This window comes from Lampetra planeri, chromosome 31 (assembly GCF_965212315.1).
Source record: "Lampetra planeri chromosome 31, kcLamPlan1.2.h2, whole genome shotgun sequence".
Taxonomy (NCBI): Eukaryota; Metazoa; Chordata; class Hyperoartia; order Petromyzontiformes; family Petromyzontidae; genus Lampetra; species Lampetra planeri.
In genome coordinates, this window is record NC_136137.1 from 10,270,397 (window position 1) to 10,293,265 (window position 22,869).

The 22,869-nt window shown below is 52.1% G+C and overlaps 1 protein-coding gene across 3 annotated transcripts in view; it reads right to left on the minus strand.

Moving 5' to 3' along the window:
* Nucleotides 1-22,869, minus strand: part of RARB (retinoic acid receptor beta) — an 89,106-nt gene that overhangs the window by 34,875 nt on the left and 31,362 nt on the right. For 2 of the 3 annotated variants that reach the window (XM_078609260.1, XM_078609262.1), the window contains exon 2: nt 15,616-16,280. In XM_078609260.1, the coding sequence (XP_078465386.1) occupies nt 15,616-15,802 (187 nt within the window). In that variant the 5' untranslated portion in view covers nt 15,803-16,280. Of the gene's footprint in view, nt 1-15,615; nt 16,281-22,869 lie in introns of those variants that run through there. The other variant, XM_078609264.1, reaches the window with a different exon arrangement.

The following is a 22,869-nucleotide window of genomic DNA, read 5'->3' on the forward strand; positions in this document are numbered from 1 at the left end:
AGCCGGGCTTGCAGAGTTCACAAATGACCGCACGTGTGTGCCGCACACGTGCTCATGGCTGCAAACCGGAAAAGGAAACGCGATCCGAACAAAAAATGTGTTGATAATCCCATCACCCACTCTTTGGATCTTCCAGCAGAATAGAGTCCAGTAATGTTTTTGATGCAATGCATATCGAGGCTTTCAAACACAATTTGGAGAACTTCAGTGTGAACCCGCGTTAGTTTTGGCTGCGACTGAAAAGGCTCTTTTCTTACGAAAGCAAATAAGATCCGTTTTGAGGGCCTCAAACCGCTCGTGGCTCTCGGCCCACCGCGCTCACCGCGATCGCGCCCAGCCGTGTGCACGCACGTCGCGAGCAGTCAGCGGGGCACACAACACAGCCACGCACGCACGCATAGACACACACAGACACACAGACACACACACACACGTGGCGAGTTCGCGAGGTACATCACCACACAGCCACACACAATCAGAGCACATGATGCGCCTTTGTCTCCCGAGTGGCGAAATTTACACACCGCAACAGGTACTCATTTGAGGCCGAGTCGACCTAGGAGAGGCCCAGGATGAGTCAAATATTCGTGGCTGTGAGCGAGGTTCAAAGCACAGCACACTAACCACCACACTACCGCTCCCCCACATAACAGACCACACAACCACACACAATCACAGCACATGATATGCACAGTGTATAGCTGTACACACCCACACAGTGCACATAGTTCTGATGTTCAGAATAAATTGCAGCAGCTATAATTCCCCATGCTGTACAGATATATACGGTGGCGTAACTATTTGGGGTGCAGGCGGTGCAACTGCGCTAGGGCCCATGGGCCAGAGAGGCCCAGATGCTGGGTAAGAGAGGGGGCCCCATTTCAATGCTTGCACCAGGGACCAAGCCAACCACACTTTGCCAGCAGAGATCGAATATAATAGCAGCACCTAATGCATAAAAGAATATATATAGTATAACAATGGGTTTTTGTCAATATATAAAGCTCTGTTCTCCGATCTTCAGTTGACACACGAACTCCCGCAGCTAAGATACAACGTTACAACCGCGCCAGACGGCGGCGGCTTCGGGGAGGCCTTCATCCAGCAGTGGATCGAACACGGCCGACGGCGACGACGATGTCGCCACGAGCAAGGCATTGGACGCTCGCTCGTGTCGAGCGGCTCCCCAGCGAGACGGAGCGAGGCGCGCGTCTCGCTCCGAGCGGATACCAAGCCTCGACCCTCGCCGTTTATCCTCGCACTGGGTCAGCGAGGCTCGTCAAGTGTCGCATTTCACGCACGCACGCACGCGCGCGCGTGCCGTGCGCAGCGAACGCCGCCGTGCCGTGCGGCCCCGTGCAGCCACAGCGCTCTCCGCGTCTCCCGGGGAGGTTTCGGTAGCGCGAGCTGGGGGGGGGGGTAGTGGGTGGGGGGGTGGTGGGGGGGACCACAGAGCCGCAGGCAGGAAGCGGGAATGCCGCTCGGTGCTAATGCGTACAGTGAGAGCGATCGGTCAGGGGTGATGGGACCAGGCACCCCCCGAATTCCCAGGACGAGCATCAAGGAACGGCAACGGGGGGGAGGAGGCGGGATCGTTGAGCCGCGAAGTCGGAAACAAAAGCGCAGCGAGCGAGAGGCTCGCGGCGTGCACATCCCCGCGCGCTGGCCGCAGCCTTCTCATATGTGCCACCCGTTAAATATTCGTCAATGAAATTTTTTGCTGCCGAAAATAAAAGGGTAATCCTCCTGGGTTTATTATGTTTATTTTATTTTATTATTTCCCTTCTACGTGACTTTACCGAAAGCACCAAGAATATGAATCCCTGCAGTCACGAAAGCTTTAAATTAAAACTTCCTGGGTTTGTCTTTTTTTTAAGTTCATGCAGATGCGAGCCCACATTAACGCGTTCTCAGTTCACGCAAAGAAACATCGCGACCCGGTGCATCACTTAGCCGCAACACAAAGTCTCTCTCCGCTGTGTAGCCTCAAAGACTGTTAGGGCAAGGGCTGTCGATGGGCATTTAAACTGACACAGCATGCAATGGAGTGGTGGCGGCCAGGAACAGACCCTGGCCGCCTTAATCTCCCCAGTGCTCATGTTTACTCACCACAGCACGTACTCAATCAAGCTAGGGGGAAGTCCTGGCAATGGCTCAGATATCGCCAATAACGTTAGCTGCTAGCTGCGGTGGCGAAATGAAACGGGGTCACCGGGTTCGTAATGCGGCGGGGCAGACCGGCTTGCTGCCGCACAACTCCGCACGCAAACATCGCACAGACACGCGCACGCACAGGGCACTGCCCTCCGAGAACCAACACAGACGCAGCAGCAGCAGCAGCACCCCCTTTCTCTCCGCCGCCCGTTACTGCTCTCCGGCAACTGAAGAATGTAAAACAAGACCAAACAAACCCCACACTCAGATGGATTACACCACCAGCACGCTGGGTGACAGGGGGGGGGGGTCCGCTTGGCTCGCGGCAAGCCGACCCCCGACCCCCCGCCGTGCCCTGGCGCGGGGCACGGTGACCCAAACCGCGGTGCCAACAATCTCTAATCTCCCAACGGCAGAGTGCCGAGAGAGGCAAACGGAGAACTCGCCAATGTTGTTGCCGTCAGGTCCGCTGCGTGCTGTTCGGCGCGAGGTCCGACGTTTCGCTACCCGGCACTTGGGAGCGACCAGACGGCCGAACAAACGCCGCGGTGCAAACCTGAACGAACACGTGTCTCTGTGCAACCTGAACGAACACGTGTCTCTGTGCAACCTGAACGAACACGCGTCTCGGTGCAACCTGAACGAACACGCGTCTCTGTGCAACCTGAACGAACACGCGTCTCTGTGCAACCTGAACGAACACGTGCGTCGGGGGCCGCACGGGGCGGCTCCAACGCTCACCCAAGCGTGAGGCAGCACATTCTGTGTGTTTTTAAATACTTTGCTTAATCCGAGGGAAATTAGAAATAACAAATGTTGAATAGTAATTAACATTTTTTGCCTGCCGCACATTTGACGATCAATATTCGTGGCGTGATGAATGAATTCAAATGTAAATATGATCATTAAACTATTTTTTTGGTTTACCGAATAAGGCCCACTGAACGATACAGCTCTTTTTAGAGTGACCTGGTCACAAATGATAGCTGACCAAGTGTGGCAATTTATAGCAGCCAAATACACCGAATGCAAAGTTTCTAAACGTGGAGGGAAAAACCGGAGGACCCGGAGAAAAATCCACGCGTACATGGAGAGAGAGAGAGACACGCAAACTCCAAATATACAGCAGGCGTCAGGGTCAGGATCGAACCCACGGCCTCCTTCATACCAGGCGAGGTAGTTAACATCTCATCACCACGGCACCTCTCTGTGTGAAGCTTGTATGTTCTCCTCCTCTTCTATATGGGTTTCCTCCGGGTTCTGCGGTTTCATCTCATAGCTAACTAGTATCACAGGCTGTGCACCAGTGAAAGCATAGACACCGTACCCTACTGTATTCTGACAAATGCTGGGCCTGAATAGACTTCACTTTCAAGGTCCAATCGCACCGTGAAAATGTTGCACGTTGCTGTCACACGCCGGAGCTTTAGACGATAACATCTTGGTGCGTCATCGTGTGAGAACAGATGCCTCATTGCCATGGCCACCGCTCTAACCAGGCCTCGGTTGCCTCAGGAACGGCCTAGAAACAGCATCAGTACCTGGGTTTGGGTGACCATACTCCGTAAGCTAAGTGGCCCCGTGGGCTCAGCCCCTCCCGCCCGCCCCTCCCCCAACTTCCATGGCCAGAGTTGAGGGTCTGAACAGCATTCAGGGGACAGGTATGGATGGTAGCTGTTGAGATACCTGCTTGCACCTCCACTCTCACACCTGTAGCTATTTCATTGATGGGAGGCTCAACAGGGACACATGGAAAACTGGCGGCCCCTCCCACCCCTCCGCCAGCCACGCCTACTTTTACATATCCACGCCCACTTGACCATTGGCTTCACCCACTGCCCACAGGCCCCCGCCTATTCATCTACCAGCACCCACCCCGCTACTCAGGTAGCCCCCCACGCCCCTTTTCCCACATTACGAGTTCGAGTCCGGGACAGATCCCTTGACATGTCCACAAAAGCCTTTGGGGACACCAGGGAGGATAAAAAGCCTTTCTCAAACCACCAGGGACTAGGTCCAGACCAAGCCCGGACAACGTTTGGGTTCTTTCGGTAAAGTCACGTAGATTTTTATTTTAATAATAAAAAAATATAATAAAATGAAAATAACTAAATTAAATCACTACAGTCATTTTGCTGTGGCAGTTCCACCTGATGACGGAAGCTTGTGTTGCCTCCGAAACGTCGTGATTTAATTTAGTTATTTTCTTGTTCATCTACGTGACTTTACCGAAAGAACCAAAGAGTATGGATCCTTGCAGTCACGAAAACTTCAAATCTAGAAGTAACGTTTGGCTTAGCTTGCACTCTCACTCTCCCAACGCGTGCTTTGGCGCTGCAGGACCCTGACCAGCATGCAGTATCAAAACATCCTCCCAGACGCAACCCATTCCAGCAATCGCTAATATTACACAAAAAAGGAGCGAGCGAGCGTGCTCTCACGAAGAAACCCACTAGACTGATCCAGTTATGAGACAAATGCGCGCGGATAGAAGGGGAGGGGGGGGTAAGATTCCATTGACAAATATCGTGCGTGCCGCACCACCGGGACATGCGTTATTCATGCTCCACCTCGGAACACGATGCGCGGCTGCAGAGCACGCAGCAGCTAAGTAAACACGGTGACGTTACAGCGGCGGCGAGGTTAATATTCCACGTGTTTAAAGTAGGTCAAAGCTACCACGGCCATTGGTTGCAGCCGCATGAAGGCCAGATTCTGAGTGATGAGTAAAAACAGGAGAACGAGGCCTCCTTCACGGTGACACGGTGACAGCCCTGGCACGTAACCTTGAACAACAACAAAAAAACGACTAAAGTATATTTTCAAGCAAACCGCTTCTCGCGTAAACACCGCGGGGAGGAGGTGGGGGTATGATATACGCGCCCTCTCGGTCATTCTATTCCCACGGCATTGATTTGTAGAGAGAAACTGGCTCGGCTGGATGGTGTGCCGCCGAAACTAATGTGTGTGGATGAACTTCTTTCGCACTGTACGTAGCTAACCGTGCTCATGGGAGGTGCTGGGGATGGACAACAAACTGACACGCAAAAGGCAGTTGGAAAGAAATGAGTTTTCAATCCGAGATGGTTTAAGTACATAGCTCCCAGGGGCTTCCTCTTGTCGGGAGGAGCGTTCCAGACGGCCGCAGAAGCTCATCTCAAAACCATGGCTCGTGGGGCCTGTGCGCTGCAGAATGGCAACCGTTTCCTCTCTGCTCCCTGTCTCTGAAGCTGTAAAAATGTCGAGCGCGATGATACAAATCTGTGCACACATTCACACTTAAATGTCCATTCTCATAACGTTTTGACAACCAGCCCCCCCACACACGTACCAACGCGTAACGGATGTGGCGTGTGTGTGTGTGTGTGGCATGCTTACGTGTGGCTAGAGCACTGCATGCACAGCGGATGTTTGCCTCTCTCGCCGTTACTCATCGCAGAAACATCGGCGGTTACGAGAGGTCACAAGGACGGTGACGTGTGAGGCTCCATGTCTCCCTCCCAGTGGATGTGGTTATTGTAAGCGACGCAACCACCAACAAGCGCCTCTAGACTTACAGCACCACGCCGAGGCTGTGGGGGGGAGGCCCCCCACACTCTCTGTCACATGTTCAAAGCTTTTTGTTCATTGTATTATTCCGCTTATTTTACCCAGGAAAGCCTCACCGAGTCTCAAGACTCTTTTTTTCAAGAAGGGTCCTGGCCAGGTTTTCACAGGCGTGGGCAATATTGCTGCTGCTACCGTGTGTGAAATGCCAATCGAGCTATTTTCAGGAAATGTGTCGGCATTTGGGTGTTTGGCTACTTACCAGTTGCATTGGCCCGCCACGGTGGCTAGATGTTAACTACCTCGCCTGGTATACAGGAGGTCGTGGGTTCGATCCCAACCCTGAAGCCTGCTGTATATTTGGAGTTTGCGTGTCTCTCTCCCCGTGGTCGCGTGTTTTTTCCTCTGGGTCCTCCGGTTTTTCCCTCTACATTAGAAACATGCATTTAGAGTATTTCGCTGCCATAAATGCCCCCACAACAAGCCACTTAATTGAGCTATTATTTGCGGCCAGGTCACTTCTGAAAAAGAGCTCCACAGCTCAGCGGGCCTTAACTAGTAAAATAATTGTGGGTTTTATTACGCAGTATTGTTTTCACCCCATATGTTGTATGGGACGAGTCCAAAGAACCTGGAGCAAAGCCACGAAGAACAGGGGAGAAATGTACAAAACTCAGCACAGAAAAACATGTGAGTCGGGAATCGAACCCAGGTCCTATTTGCTGTGAGGCACAAGTGTTTCCAACGCTCAACCCTGCCGCCCATTAAAGAGAAACAAGACTCAAGACTCTAAAGTTAAGGTCATGAGTGGCAGTGACGTAGTTGCAGTGCTATATAGCCATGAATGTAAAGAGAAACTATAAATTATTATGAGGTTTCAGACTTGTTGGGGACAACGCATCTACAAGACAATTGCGTATTTCTGGGAATGCATCACACTCTTTATTCCCCAGCCCTTTGTGGACACCAGTGCCAGTCTAACCATTTATATCATCGCAATCGAGGGATAAAGGGAAATAGCTCGCTAAGAAGTAGAGATTAAGCTTCAAAAGTGGCGCGCGCACATTTTGATTGACCACATGTTCTCATGGACTGATCGTTTAATGCTGGGCGCATCAGCGCAGCTAAAACCGTCTGCAAGTCTTGGAGACGCTGAGATTTTCAGACATTCCTCTGACAAATCCGCCGGAACAAAAAAAAAGCCAAAGCACCGGGAAATTGTGCCTGTGATCAAGGAAGGCTGCAGTTAATGTGTAACTTTCCCCATTCACGTTCGTGTCTGTGCACAACAATGGAGCGGACTCTGCTCGCCGATGAAGGATGCCGCATTCTCACCAAATTCAGACACAATCCATCTGTGATGAATGGCCCAGATTTATCTGCGTCTGCTTCCATTGTGGAGCAACTCCCACCCCCCCCCCCCCAGTAAAATTGTCCCAGCCAAGCCAGAGAAGCCTTTTGTGAACCATGAAGCAGCCTGGGAACTCATTTCCCTCAAAACATTTAATGGGCGCTGTTTACCGGAAAAGGGGAGAGCGCGTTCATGATGCTCGCTGTTGTTGTTTTTTTTAAACAACCAAAAATTGGAAATTGTGTTTTCCGGAGTGCCCGGCTCGGGCCCTCACCGGCCCCGCCGCAGCTGTGTGGTGCGGCACGGGCGGCTACGCTCTCAATCGCGTGCAGAGTGGCACTTCAGCTGCGTGCTGCTCAACAAAGCCACTCAGGGGCTTGAGACGCTGCACAGCGCCGGTCGTTCTTCTTAGGTCGTCATCGTCGTCTTCTTCTTCTTCACGCTCACGAGGGTAAAGGCAGTTGTAGACGTATCGTACCAAAAACATCGCCTCATTTAAAATATTCATTAGGCTCAAGGGGAAAGAAACAGCCTGCCTTGTACTCACAAAACGACAAACAAGCCGGTTCTTGTCACCGGCCGTCAAGACGCCGCCGGTGCGTTACGAACGCATGGGCCCATAGATGGACTCCGCACGTGTCGGTGGGCACGGTGACACGGGCACCCCTCGTCTCCCTTGGCCCGGCACCAGGCGGGGGCGGCGGGGGCGGGCGGGCGGGGGAGGGCACGGAGCAAGGCCGCCGCCGCCACCCGGCGACTCGCATCTGCCGCTGCCACTCTTCCCCGAGCGAGCGGGAGACGACGCCGTCGAGGTGTCCCCCCCCCCCGTCCCGCCCTCACCTCGCCCCTCCCGCGATTGTTCCGTGTCAGAGGCGTGCGGCACGGCCGTGTCACGTTCTTGCCCTGTCTGTCAATGTGACCCGTGACAAACATTGAGCGTGGGCCTGACCCGAGCAGCCTCTTGTTCGACAGCCTCCGGTACAGGAGAGTTCTTCCCCACCTTGCCAACGATGGCAATGCTTTCAGAGGGCTCGCTGCCAATGCCGAGGTCTGCTTGCCATGAGAAGGCTTCACGAGGGAGTTTGTGGAGTTTTGCTGAAGGAGCGCAGACTCCTTGGATTGCAAGCATAATTCGTTCCGGAAACGTGTTTGTAATCCAAAGCACTCGTATATCAAAGCACTCGTATGTCAGTTGTGATCACGTGACGCTCGGCAGACAAAGCGTATACATGTACTTCTCGTATTGCAAGACCTCGCTCGTTTATCAAATTAATATTTATATTAAAAAATTGCTCGTCTTGCAAAACACTCGCAGACCAAGTTACTCGCGATCCGGGGTTTTACTGTACGGTGCCTAGCTTGGGTTGCATGGCCGCGATTGCAAGACTGTGGCTTGTCGTTAATTCTCCAATCATGAAGGAGATGCGGTGCGTCGGGTCTGTCGATGTTTTGATGCAGTCGATGGGGCACTGGTGTCTTCGAGTAATGCCAAAGCCAGGAGGTGCAACGTTTGGGTCTCTGAGTATCCGTGTCATTCCACGCGGTTTGCCAGCGTTCTCGCGGATCCGGGCGGGATTCTAGGACGGTGAATGCACGATCCGAGAAGGGGGATCAGGAGTCGAGTTGGCGGCGAGGGATATCGATGAGGCCTTGATTTGGCGGGTAGTCAGTTAGCATGGGCAACGGAAGAGGCACGCTTCCTTGCAGTTTGCACGTCTCTGCGGATATTTGGTGGCAGAATGTTAACCAGAAGAGGGAGCCAGGGAATTGGTGTCGGCTTCAGAGTTCCAGTTATGACGCGCATTGCGTTATTCAATTATACTCGCTCCTGGACCAGGCTGGAGCACAGTGCTCTGTCACTGAGGAGATCAGTGATAGGACGTTGAACTTCTTCAAAACCGTACGTAGCCAACCATGCTAATTGGAGGTGCAGATAGGATGGCAGTTAGCAGCACGTGAGCTCAGGCGAGTGCTTCCAAGTAATAAAAAATAAAATGTAATTTTCCCCACAGTTTTATTCCAATTGTGCTATTAGAATTCCACCCCAGCCTGCCGTATGAGAGCAATGTTCGTTGCATGAATGTCAAACCAATACTTTAAGTGCCGGAGCTAGACTTTTGCCAAATTAAGTACAGAACCAAACGTAATGAGATATTTTCTTTTAGTGCAGTCATTGGTGACCGGCCTGATAAAATCAACTTATAACACACGAACAGCCTTGTTTAATCGCAAACCAATCCATCCGTCTCGATGTCAGTCCTTGGTGACAACTGGCATTCAATCTGTTCTGCACTGCGCAGCATCAGTGCCGTCCTTCCGTGCAAATCTGAAGACTCTCTGCTCTTTCCTCAGTCTTCTCCCATGTCTGCATGAATGTCCTTTTTAAGACGATGAAAAAAAAATAGTTTTTTCCCTTTCTGGCGATAAAACAGGAGGTGTTAAGATGTTCAAACACCAAATAGAAACCTATTGCAAAGCATCAGGTCTGCATTAAGCACACGCACTTGTGGAAAGACATGCAAAAAACATGCTCTGATAATTATACAAGCATTCTCTTTGAAACTGATTGGCCTACACCAGAGACAGCCTTCATTGTGGTCTAGTCTCACCAGTGTTAGGCCAGAGAACGCCAAAACGCAAACAGTCCAGGCAATACAAGTATCAAAGTACTTTTCGATTTAAAGCTTTCGTGACTGCAGGGATTCATCTTCTTGGTTCTTTCAGTAAAGTCATGTAGAAGGGAAATAATACAATAATAAAAATACAACATAATAAAATACAATTTATTATGTTTTATTTCCCTTCTACGTGACTTTACCGAAAGAACCAAGAAGATATCAAAGTATTCATAACTCGATTTGAGCAGTTATATCTACGGGTCGTTTTTTGTCAGTATGGCAAAAAAGGTCACATAGATGCCCTTTTTAAGTTCAAATTGTCTGCATTACACATTTATGAACGAGTGAATGGATCGACTCACCGCACACGAGAGGCCCGTTTAATCAGAGACGGCTGCCCGAATTTGAAACCAGGGTGTCAGTTCTTCAGCGCTCTGACCCCTGAACCCCCCGGCCACCTCGCGTTACCCAACTTGCTTATGTTCAGCTTTTTTAAAGAGTATTTATCGCACGCAGCGGGCATGTCTGCGACGCGGAAACTCAACGTGCAGCACGGGCTGGAGGCTGAGGATCAAAGCGACTGGCAGTCGTAACGCGCTCGGGGGGGGGGGGGGGGGGGAGACGCGACGTCGTCCTCCGGACGGGTAATGTTTAGCAGAATTGGCTCACGAGCCGCGCGCTTCCTGGCATTAACGTTGATCCAAGGGGCATCGCAACCTTGCGCCAAGGCCCAATTGACTCGATCGCTTAATTACCACGAACGACAATTGCAAGCTCCCCGCGTCCGAGATGGGCGATGCACGATAACATACGAGTTGTATATTAACGTGCGTTGCATGAACATGTAAGCAAGTCACCAAAGTCTACAAATTTTCCTAATATGGGGGAAAAAATGTTTTCAAGAGATTATTGTTTTGTTTTGCCTTCTCAATCGCACTGTTTATGTATTTTTCTGTCTGGGATTACTGTTTGTATACGTTGTTGGCTTCCTTAGCTTTAACGTAACAAACGTTGAAAGTATTTTGTTTCGGGTTGCACTGCTCTGTGAGTGATCCGAATGGGTGACTAATCTCGCGACACGAGGGCTAGAGCACAAGCGAGTAAAATTCGGTTAACGTTTTTAATCCATTTGACAAAAACTCCGGTTAACCGAAACAACTGTTCGTCGAATTCACTTATAAGTTCAAAAATAAATAAATAAACCACTGAGTCTGCAAAAGAGCTATTTCCACTGCCAAAACAGAAAACGTTATAATGTAAACAAAGCCAGTTGGAGGTCTAAACGCTCATAAATGGGCATCACTGATTGGCTGAGGGGATGGCTCGGCACAAACGTACGACCGCTCGGATTGGCCGAAATCGGCACCCGCGTGCATAACGCAAACGTACCGCGAATAAAAATGTTAACGTCAGTCGAAACCATGGGGCCCGATGGGAGGCGTTAAACTTTAACCGAAAAACCCTTGACCGATGTAACTGTTAACCAAGGAACTATTGTATATATATATTTACGCTTTCAAAATGACGTGCGGTGGCTTTTCCAGCGGTCCGTAAGTTTTTTGTCAGTGCCATGCCCTGAGCAGACATTTCAAAGCGGTGTGAAAACACAGCCTTGAGAGAATAAACAGGGCGGGCAAACACACGTATGAGATTCACCAAAATTGACCGCTCTCTAGCTTCTTGGCAGATGCCCTCAATCGCATTGTTATTTGCTGTTTATAGTTTATCGGCGGCAATTTGGTCTGCTTGCTCGATCGATGCGGTACCACTGCAGGCAGGCGCTCCAATGCTGCACATTTGTTTTAAGCACCAAGCTTGTATCTGTTATTTACAATTTTCCCTTATCATCTCCAAGTTCGGAAAGAAAGTTTAAAAAACAACTGGCTGCTGTGCCAGGAAGTTTAACGGTGCTGCGATGTGCCTTGGAGTTCCTCAAAGTTTCCTGTAATGTGAAATGGCAGTTGTTGTTCTGCATCTACATCAGCCGTACGAAAAAAGACTCTCCGCTTTCGTTCCCAGCAGCAGTCGTGGAAGTAGAGGCCTTAGTCAATCATTGCTGGATGAAGGTCTCCCTCACCGCCGTGCGGGTCACGGAGCCCCTTTCATCAACCTGCACTCAACACCGTCCTCAAGCGTAGTTTATAAGCGCTAACGTGGTTGCTAACGCCACAGAGTGTAACGGAGGCGCTAACGCGGGGGTCACTAAGCGAGGATCTATTGAGGCCACTAGCACAGTCATTAACAGAGTCAGTCACGAACAGAGGAGCTATGCACAAACGCAGTCCGCCGATGGGATGTTCTTCTCATCGCGTCAACTGACACAGCCACCAACACGGTCACTCGCGCCCACACAAATGCACCCGTGCAGTCACTGACATGTGCACGTAAGCAGTCACTGACGTGGTTCGCTAATGGCGCCGCGATCGAGGCTCACCGAGAGGGCGCCCAGTGCGGGATCCTCCGCTAGCGAAGTTCTCTCGTGAAAGCTGGCACGCATGTAAGCGTCTGTCACGCAAACGCGCACGAGTAAATAAATAAAAGTGCTTTGCTTCCCGGAGGAATTTTAAACCATCTGGAATGACTTAGGAGTCAGCGTCCTGGCAGAAACCCCGTGACCTACATTCCACAACGGTTCCAGTTCTCCTGTGCCTCCTCCTAATCATTTAAAGCCCTTAATTGAAAGGAGTTGAGGGTGCTTAAGTCCTTTAAATATTACTAGCGAACGGTACACGATGTCAAGGAGCGCGTAAAGTGTGCTTGTTGTGTGTAGGGTTTCGCTGCTTGTGGCAATGCCTGGATGTAAAATTTCTATAATGGCTTTCAGTTGTTTGGGCCAACTGTGCACGACATTACCAAATCATAAATTTCATCGATAAGAGTGTCTTATGTTGGCTTCTAGAAAGGGGTGATGATGCTGGAACCCAGAAAGTGGAATCAGCCCAGAGGTAAAAATGCCAGGTGTCACAGCAATCACCAGCCCTCTATTTATTAACCTGAAGATAACATTCTGTTATCAGCAAGTTCACAAATGCATTGCTCAACACGCAGCAGTGCCCAGAAAGGACTTCAACAGCCTTTCTCAGGTTGTCAAAATGGGAAGATTAACACCTTACGCAGAACATTAACAACTAACTTCATTACCATTACTTTTTTATGGTTCGATCGCTTTCATTAATTTGTTCTAAATATAGGCCCGTGGCTACCGAGCTGAGCCGAGAGGAGTCACGCGGCTGCGGGGCTGCATGTCCAGACCAGTCTAATGGGACTTCGCTGCCAAGTGAAGGACGCCACGGGGAATACCAATGAGGCTTCGCACTCGCCAAGCTCCGGCCTTCAAGGACCCACCCGGCCCAGCGAACCCTGCAGTCGCCACAACAGCCCCCCCCCCCGCCTTTCTCTTGAGGATTTTTTTAGTTTTTCGCTTTTCGAGCAGCAGCCGGGGGAGTTGTGGCACAGAAGTGAAAACTCTTAATGTCTCTATTCCCACAAGCCCCGGGCCAATGTCGGATGCAAACCTCGCCGAGCCAAGCCGCATCCATTAACCGCGTGGCCGGCGGATGCGCCCCGCGGCCCCCACCCGCCCCCCGCCCTCCGCTCACCCAACCACTCACCCCCCCGCTCCCCACCGCGTGGCGCAGCCGATCGTCCGAGGCGGAGGTCTCGCACGGCGGCCGGCTCCAGCGTAGTGCATTTGTGGCAAAGGCTCCAGCGTTTACAGCCAGTTAGCCGTGGCGTCCGCGGCACGCGGCGTTGCCAACGCGTGCGCGGGCCCAGCGGGGTCAGGGAGCCGCGTGGCTCCGCGCAACGCCGGCGCCGTGTGGCAGCGCCGGACGCTCCCGAGTCATCCGAGGTTAGCGAAAGAAGACCGGGTCACATTCTCGAAGCGAGCGGCGGTTCAAGTAAGGCCCTGGTGTCCACTTAAATAGCGGCGCGCCAAAAGCATCGCTCACGCTCCGTGCTGCGACGCTCGTTAATGGGGAAAACTCAGCGTGCTCCGCTCGGCAATTCCGCGGAGTGCGACGAGACGTCTATACATTTATTCTCTATTACTTACTTGCTTATTATTTGGAAATCTTCGCAAGGGAAATGAAGTACGCGTTATGAAATCGCCAGATGGGTTCGTGCGAGCCTCACTGCCTGCGCTGGTGGAGTTAGAGCAGCAACCCGTGAACGGCTTAATCCTCCTGACTACTTAACGGATAACTTAATTTACGGGTCTCCGCACTTGCATTCACGCTCGTGCATTACACGGCGACGAAAAGAGAAAACGACGCCAATTCAACGTCGCGACGACAACAAAGGGCCCTTCACGTGCCGCGAGGGCTCTCGTGGTGGCGCGTTAACGTCTTCTGTAACACAACCACCGACATAGATTTTATTTTTGGGTCCCGAAGTTTTCTCATTTTAATCTCGATTTTTATCTCCGTATCGCGTTGCGGCCGTTACGTAATGTTGAGTGCGCTAATCAGAGGTGCAGGGAAAGGACAACAAACTAAATACAAAAACCAGTTCTAAAGAAATTAGTTTTCAATTTAGATTTAAAAGTGCACAGCTCCGTTGGCTTCCTCATATCGGAAGGAAGAGTGTTCCAGACGGCCGCAGAAGCGCGTCTGGAAACGCGCGATGCAGCAACCGTCTTTGTTTGATGGCTAGCCAAAAGCTGCTGCGAGGATGACCAGATTTTGCGTGATAATTTATGCTCCTTACCGAGAGTCAGCAAGGCATCGTGGTTCATTCGTGGCAAGCACTTTGTGCGTAACAAGGGCCCAATGCACCAGCGCCTGGCGCTTTGGGATCGCGCATGCCAGCAGGTCACGCGGTCGCAACGCCCCGCGCATGTGTGTGCCCAAGGTATGCAAATAGCTCCTTCAAGTGTCACGACGATGGTGCTTTCGCAGGCGAAAACTGGTTGAACCTAACGATAACAGAGGCCCAAAGGCTACGCGCAGATGACTGACGTGACGGCGTCACATTTCAATTAAGGAGGCATTCTCAAACACGCTGGCGCAGCTGCGCTGGGTTATCCGAGGGCTTCTGCGTTGGGATCAAACTGACAAGGAATTAATTTACACCCATGCACGGCAGCCACTCAAGTGCTGCATGATTCAATCCCTTAATATCCCTTACTGGGAACGCGATTCTGCTGTGCATAAAGATCAACATTACCGCCACAATTTTTGTTCATGTCGACTGGCCCGCAATGGTCCCTTCAATCTCAATAATCGTTACAGTAATGCGCCGCACGTCCTGTAAGGTTTATTTTATTTTTGTTTTGCCACGCACGAATGTGCACTTTGATTTTGTTTTATTCTCACAGCTCGCCCATAATGCCGCGGGAAATTGAGGCTCATGACTCTTAAGCTCGCATTCGTTTAAATACACGATCGCAGCGCACGCACCGACGACGGCAGGCAGCTGCGGACAGATGAAGAGTAAAAGAGAGCCGCCGCATGTAATCTCCACATTATCCATGCTCGCTGCCTCCCATGCTAGGCTGGGAGCGCGCATGCCTACAGCAGCAGCGGGGGCAGCAGCGGCGCTGCTTTCACTCACCGACGCCGCGCCTCGGCCCATCCCCATCTCTAGCCCCTCGATGACATTTTTGTCAGAAAAAAAATTCACGGCAAAAGCCCAGGTCTCACAAAATCCTCCCGCAAGCGGCGCGTACGATTTCCACAGCAATTCAACACGCGCGCGCGCGTGCGCCACTTTTGGCAATGCGGTGCTTTTTGCCCGCAGCGTGGGAAATGGAAAATCAATAATCTTCGAGAAGTCGGCAGATGTGCAAATAGACCACGGCGTGCCCGTTGCCCCAGAGTAACCTTTTCTGAGCGAGCACTCGAAGCAACCGAGGCACGGAGCACCGAGCGGCACGTTAGGACGGCGATCAAAAACGCACGGTGCCAAACCCAGCGGACGGATCCCGGGGGGGGCGGGAGCACTCACTTGCCGGAGACGGCGTGCTGTAGCCACTGACGGACATCTGGTGCAGTGGGTGAAGGCCGCCCAGCCTCTGCGGCGACATGGCCCCACCGCCGGACCCCGAGAAGAGGAAGGGGTAGGCGCCGGCGGCGTAGGCCGGCAGGTGGCCCTTGGGGCTCGGGGTGGAGCACGTGCTGCTGCTGGACGCCATGCCGGCCGCCCGACGGGGCCGCCGCTCGGCGCTAGCAGACTCCGCGGATCCAGAACAGCGCCGCCCTCCTCCGTCCAGCCTCCCGCCTCCGCGGGGCAAAGTCCACGACAGCCGCACGGTGACACGGCGGTCTCTGCACTTTGTCAAAACGGGGGCTCGTAAAGTAAAGTAAAAAAAGTACAGTGGACAGTTCCTCGGTGGTATCGAATATCAGCGAGGCCGCAGTGCAGATGTGTTCCACTCTGGCTCGCACGGTCGACTGCCGCGCAGCATTCCGAAGTGCTTTTGGTCTCAGTTCGAGCCGCCTCCCCTGGAGCCTCTGCAGTACATCTCAGTTTTTACGCTCGGTGCGATCGGCTGATGTAGATGCAGTCATGGCGCAGAGCCGCGGATTGAAGTTCAATTAGGCGTCACGCTCCCCGCCCTTTGGACGCCGTGATAGGAGCTCCCGGCCCACAGACTCTGCACAGATCAGTACCTGCGGGAGATAAAGAATCCAAAGGTCAGTCGCCCTAATATAGTTCAAACGGACACATACCCGCCACCGTACACCCGGTCCAACTTACAAACTAAGAGAAATGAAATGGTGTCCATTGGGGTGGTGTCACAGGGCATGGAGGGTTCAGCAGAGATGCTGCCGCTTGGAGAGTGGGTCAGAACGCTGCGGTGCCATGCAAAGCCAGTGTGCTGCGGGGCGGGAGGTGACATGGAATGAGAGGGACTCGCAAGGATGTGCCATTGCTAGGGAAGACGTGGACACTGACATCCTGAAGTTTCGTGTTCCCTAGACGTGGAAAAATCCTTGAGAATTTTTTTTAAAAATTGAATAAGCTTTTGAGTGGTAATTTCCTTTTCAAAAATGCATGAGAGGGACTGGCCCTGCAAGGCCTACAAGTCCCACAAGAAGGAGAGCCGGGCCGTGCTCGCAAACAAACACGGGGGCTTCTGCTACATTTCACCCGAGCATTTACACGACAACGCAAAACGCACGGATAACAATAAACGGCAGAGAAAATGACCACGGGGATGATGCACATGTCGCTGTGATGACGGCACACAACGGACTCAACGGGGGGGGGGGGTGGAAGAACATTGACAAAAGGGTAAAGCGTTTGAAAAACGGTGAGCAAATTCGTACACCTTTCATTACTGAGACGTGTTTAGCTTTGAAGATCTAAAGGGGCAATAAAGTATGGTGATAAATGCACCCCCGAGTGTGTTTTTTTTATCTGGTGGGTTTGTTTATTCAGACTGAAACATGTTTCACTTTTTAAGCCCAGATAATATTGTCTCGCCCACTTGACAATCTCTCAAGCCCCTAAGCAGATTACTTTGCCGCCCAACAGGAGTTCCGTTGTGCTGTATGTGCACGCTCACAAGTGCGCAGCCATGTAAAAGAGAAATATGTTTGCACGGTCTGCATTGGTGCTTAATGCTAACAGAACGCTTAAAAAAATTTGCTGGAGCGTCACGGCTCCTCAGGCTGCGGGCGCCGCGGTCGACACGTGACTAGATCAACGACGATTCCATCTCCCGAGCGGCGGCGGGCGCTGCTCAGCCGGCCCAGTGGCTCAAAGCATTTACACCAAAGCGGGTTTCGTATAGTTGCCAGCTCAGACGGGACGCCACGGTGACGAGATGTTAACTGTCTCGCCTGGTATACAGGAGGTCGCGGGTTCCATACCGACCATGACGCCCGCTGTATATTTGGAGTTTGCATGTTCTCCCCGTGGTCGTGTGGAATTTTTCTCCGGGTCCTCCGGTGCTTCCCTCAACATTTAGAAACATGTGTGTAGAATATTTGGCAGCTATGAATTTCCACGTAATAAACCACTTCCTTGAGCTGCCATATGCGGCCAGGTCGCTTCTGAAAAAGAGCTATATAGCCCCAGTGGGCCTTACCTGGTCAAATAAAGTTTAGTTTCAGTTTAGATCCTTGTTCGGGGATGACTCTGCCCATCATTCCTCCGAGGTCGATAAAATAGTACCACTTTGTAGGGAATTCAAAAGTGGCTGTCCCATGGATAAACTCGCCCCCACCATAGCAATGTGGTATTTCCAAAACTGTCTCGGAGCTGCAAACAGGAGATGAGGCACTGCCTACTGAGCAAGACTTCACATTGATCTCTGAGCACCAGATGCTCGTGTTGTGAATCTCTGTGCATCCTGTCTGCAACGTTTGTACGTTGAACTTCTTTTGCACCGTCCGTAGCCAACCGTGCTCGTCGGAGGTGAAATATGTACGGTCCCATCATTAATTGGGTCACTGTCATCAGTCGTGATGTCACCACTGCTGGGTAAAGGCCTCCGCAAACCAACACCATCCCTCATGGGCACGCGATTCAAGAGCCTAGCTATGCAACGCGCTGATTTCAACATCACTGCAAGCCAAGGCCGTAGCCAGAGTCAACATTTGGGGGGGACCAAATTTGAAAACGAATTTCCTGCCTAAAATATTAAAAAATTCACTAACACACAGGATGGACTTTTAATTATTTTTTTACAATACTATCTAATAGTGTATTGTATTCCATTACTCTGTTTTTTCTTTTTTTACCTTTTCTTGTTTCATTGTAAGTAATGGCATATAAACAGAAATCTATTTTATAGCAATATATGGGGGGGGGGGACATTTTGAGCATATTTGAATATTGTGGGCGATGTGTCCCCCCCAATATATATTATAATTGCGGCCTTGCTGCAAGCCCTCATTCCTATACTAGTTGTGTTCACTCAATCGCGTTATATCCAACTGGCGTGATGAAAACACGGCGCCATGGGGAGGACAGACCAGTGTTCCACGATTTTCTTCCTCGGCTGTCGTTCGCCTAGCGGCGTCTCCTTGCCTCTCAAGCACGCCGACTTCTCTATTCGAGGTACAGCCATGGATGATGAGAGGAGCGTCTCGGGGTGAAACAACGGAGCTCTCAACAATATTCTTAATGCGCGTCAGTGGCTTGCGCATGCGCGGCAAACCGAATCGATCAATAACCGCCGCCAGGGAAAGACCCCCAACTTTGCAAATGTTTCCGTGAACCACCGCAACTCTATTAGGCAATCACAACAAACTGAAGGGGAGGGAAAAAAAACACGCGATCCAACATAAACAAAGCAAAGGTGGCTGCCATACGTCCAGGCGCGGTTTCCCTCCACAGCACGAACGACTGCGCTGTTGTTTGCAAGCGGTGCAAATACAGCGGCCCATCCATACACGTGACACTCAAGCAGCAATATCGAGCACTACACGCACATGCGGAGACACGCACACATATAAAGATCCCCCAGATAGCCTGAACAGACTGTTGAAGCAAGTGCTGTTAGTGAGCACCTATGAAGGCCGGCATGGAAAACGAGGGGTGACTGGCCAGCACCACGCCCGGCCACCTTTGTCTCCCCAGTGGCGATGTTTACACACCACACCAGGTACTCATTTGAGGCTGAGTCGACCTAGGGGAGGCCCAAGACCGGCTCAAATAATCGTCGCTGATGTTGGCCGTGAGCGGGAACTGAACTCAGGTCGTCAGGTTTGTAGCGCTAACCACTACACTACCGCTCCCCACAACCAAGACACACACACACCAAGACACGCGCACACACACACACTCATCCACAAGCATGCACTCACAACCCCCCCCCCAACACATCACAGTGTGCTGCAGCATTCCACAGCCCAGGCTCCCAGCAACTGCTGCTGTGACTTGAGGCTGGACACACATTGCCAGCCGCACACATTCGCCAACATCCCAGTGGCTCAACAAACCACTTGTGCTGCGCAAAGATCCACCCACCCCGGTCATTGGGGGTAAAACATTATTCAGCGAGCACCTATTAAGGCCGGGCACAGCGAGTGAGGCGGCAGGAGTGGCGTCAATCCCAGCCAACTTTATTTCCCCAGCGCTGATGTTGACATTGCGCACTCGGTACCCGTTTTTTGCCGGGTTGACCTAAGGGAGGTGAGGCCCGAGACCGGGTCAGACGTTCACCACTTGGCGTCGGCTGTGAGCGGGATATCAAATGCAGTGCAGGTCACCCGTGCGTCGCAGCGCAGTGCCTAACCACTGCGCCACCGCTCCCCAGCGTCCCGCAGGTTGTTAGTTAGTATTCCTCTGCCTTCACATTTGGGTCTAACAAGCGGAGCACTGACTTCTATTTATCCAGCTCGGCGCAAATGCATTTGTGATTGCACTTATTTACTTATGCATTGATCACGCTTAATGGCCACTGAAAACAAGGTTCCACGTCCCGTGCCGGTGTGCGGTCCTGGAAACAACACTGCTAAAGACCACGTCCTCTTTGCACACACATGGTAACGTACCCAAGGATTACATTTTTCAAAATATATTTCAGCACCTAGCACGCCACATTCAGTACTCCTCTTGCCATGGCCGTGAACTATGATCTATTTGCTATTTCACCAGGTAAGGCCCACTGAGCTACGTAGCACTTTTTCAGAAGCGACCTGGCTCTCACAAATGATAGCTCAACCACGTGGCTGATCCTCGTGTGGAAATTTACAGGAGCAGCCAAATACTTTGAACGCATGTTCATAGATGTGGTGGGGGAAAAACCGGAGGACCCGGATAAAAACCCGTGCGACCACGGTGACACGCGAACTCCAAAAACGCAGGCGTCAGATTTGGGATCGAACCCACGACCTCCGGCATACCCGGCGAGGTAGTTAACACCTCGCCTCCGCGGCGCTCTGCTGCTCGTCACGTGCCCAACGCAGGTCTCCCCCCCCCCCCCGCGGCGATCCCGGTCACGCATTCGGCAAGAGCCCCCCTGCACATTTCTCCCTGCCACTGCCACGCTCGGCGTTGAGCGCACGGAGCACACAAGCAGTCAGCGAGCGCGTGGGGCCGGACCGAGGGCTGCCTTGGGTGGGTGTGTGTGTGTTGGGGCGGTGGGGGGTGGGGGGCCGCCTGCCTCATCAGCTGACAAATGATGACTTGGCCTGGGCAGGCACGGCCAGCGAAACTGCGCGCACTGTACCCCCCACACCGCGCGCCCATGGGAGCAGCCGGAGCGCTGGCCTCCCGCGCCGCCGCCACCGCCGCCACCGCCAAATAAGCACAATAAATAATGCACTCAACCCGCTTCACCTACAAATCCCCGAGACACGCGGCCGAGATTTAATTATGTCGGTCACATACGCACATACGCGCTGCCAGGGCTGTAAGGGGCCGTTCTTCCTAAGGTGGGGGGGGGTGCAATGTAGCTGTCCCCCTTAACAAATTACTCCGACATAAAATCCTGGAATGGCTCGCATCATTAATGAGTAATTTGCCAGAGCTCGCACGCTATTCCATCGCGGTTCGCTCTGCTTGGCTGTATTTTTGGAAGGCTCCTTCCAAAAAGTGAGAAATCTGCATCACCGGCTGTCAACCACCGCCTACTCAACGCAGGGGCATCACTACAGCGCAGCAGTCACTGTATGACTCTCCCAAGCCTCTTGCCTCTCTCAGTGTCTCTCTCCACATCCACGTCTCCGCACATGTCTCTCTGCGACTCTCCTAACGTTTATTTCTGTGTCCCCGGCGTCTCTCCGCTCAGTTTGGACGCGCCGCTTTGAGGACACGTGCCGCTGAGGCGCAGAGACACGGCGGAAGACAGCAAAACGGAGATATTCATAGGGGCAGACATTGTCTGCGATGGACAGACAGAACTTTCAGCACATTGCCAAAGAAATAGATTTCCCCATGAGAGACGGCAAGCAATCGTAAAGATAACCGTGTCATTCATTGAGGAAAGCCTCGCTGGGGGGGGGGGGGCGGTCAGGCCTCTTCTTAGGAGGGCCCTCCATCGAGACCTTTTACCGATTCCTTTTTAAGAATTGTTTTGCGTGCTGGTAAGAACCGGGACAACCAGAGAAATGCCACCGACCGGACAAGGGGATGATTGGGGCGCCACAGTGGCAAGCTGTTAACTGCCTCGTCTGGTATACAGGAGGTCGTGCGTTCGATCCCAATCCTGATAACGCCTGTATATTTAGAGTCTGCATGTTCTCCCCGTTGTCACGTGGGTTTTTTCTCCAGGTTCTTGCCTACACATTTAGAAACGTGCGTTTAGAGTATTTGGCTGCTATAATTTTCCACGTGATAAGCCACTTCTGAAAAAGAGCTATATAGCTCAGTGGGCCTTACCTGGTAAAATTAAAATAGTTTAAATAATTAGAACGTGAGCAGGCCTACAGAGGAGTTTTTTTTGTAACCAACCTGCTCTGCTGCCTACTCCTGGCCACCTCGCAGCCCAGCAGCCCAGCGGGTTTTGGAAGTCTCACACATATCTGCCCCCAAAGCTTTCAATTGCAGTCAACGCAATGAGTGCCTTTTCAACTGGCGCCCGCGCATTGATTGATTGACATCCTGGCTGTAACCAGTGCCGCCTCCCTGCCCCCCGAGACACATAACGCGCACACGGGGACGGAGAGCCCTGTGGCCCGCACGTCCAAGACGAATGCGCACGCCGACGCCCAGATCCCATCCGCTCGCCAAGGGGCCAGGCCCCGTGAAGTCACCGCGTGGGTACCGCGTGGGAACAGGGCCCGCGCGACTTGCGCCTTCGCGGGCGTTTTCTCTCGGGCCGCCCAGGCCCCGTGTTGTCGTGACATCGCTCACTAGCACTAACGATCGTCGCTGCGACCAACAAGGTCACAATATCGTAACCTCAAGGGGGGGAAGAAAAAAAACTAAAGTTCTAACATTCATCTTCTTAGGTTTTTTCGGTAAAGTCACGTGAAAAAAAAACCTAAGAAGATGATTCCTTGCAGTCATGAAAGCTTCAAATCTAGAATTCTAACATTCAGTTTGTTAATTCTACAACCGTCGTCATCACCCTCCTCGTCGTCGTTCCCATGTACAAGCCAGAAGTTCGCGCTTGCATATTTGGTCCTTCACATCGTCGTCTTCGTCATCGTCACGACCGTCATCTTAGGTCAACACTCACAACGCAGGAAAAGCCGCAGTGGCAACGCATCTTAAAGTGCAAGCGCGCTCCAAAAAAGCGACGAAGCGGCCTTCACAGAACATCTGCTTTCCCTTTAGAACCGCACCACCGCTGTCCAGTGC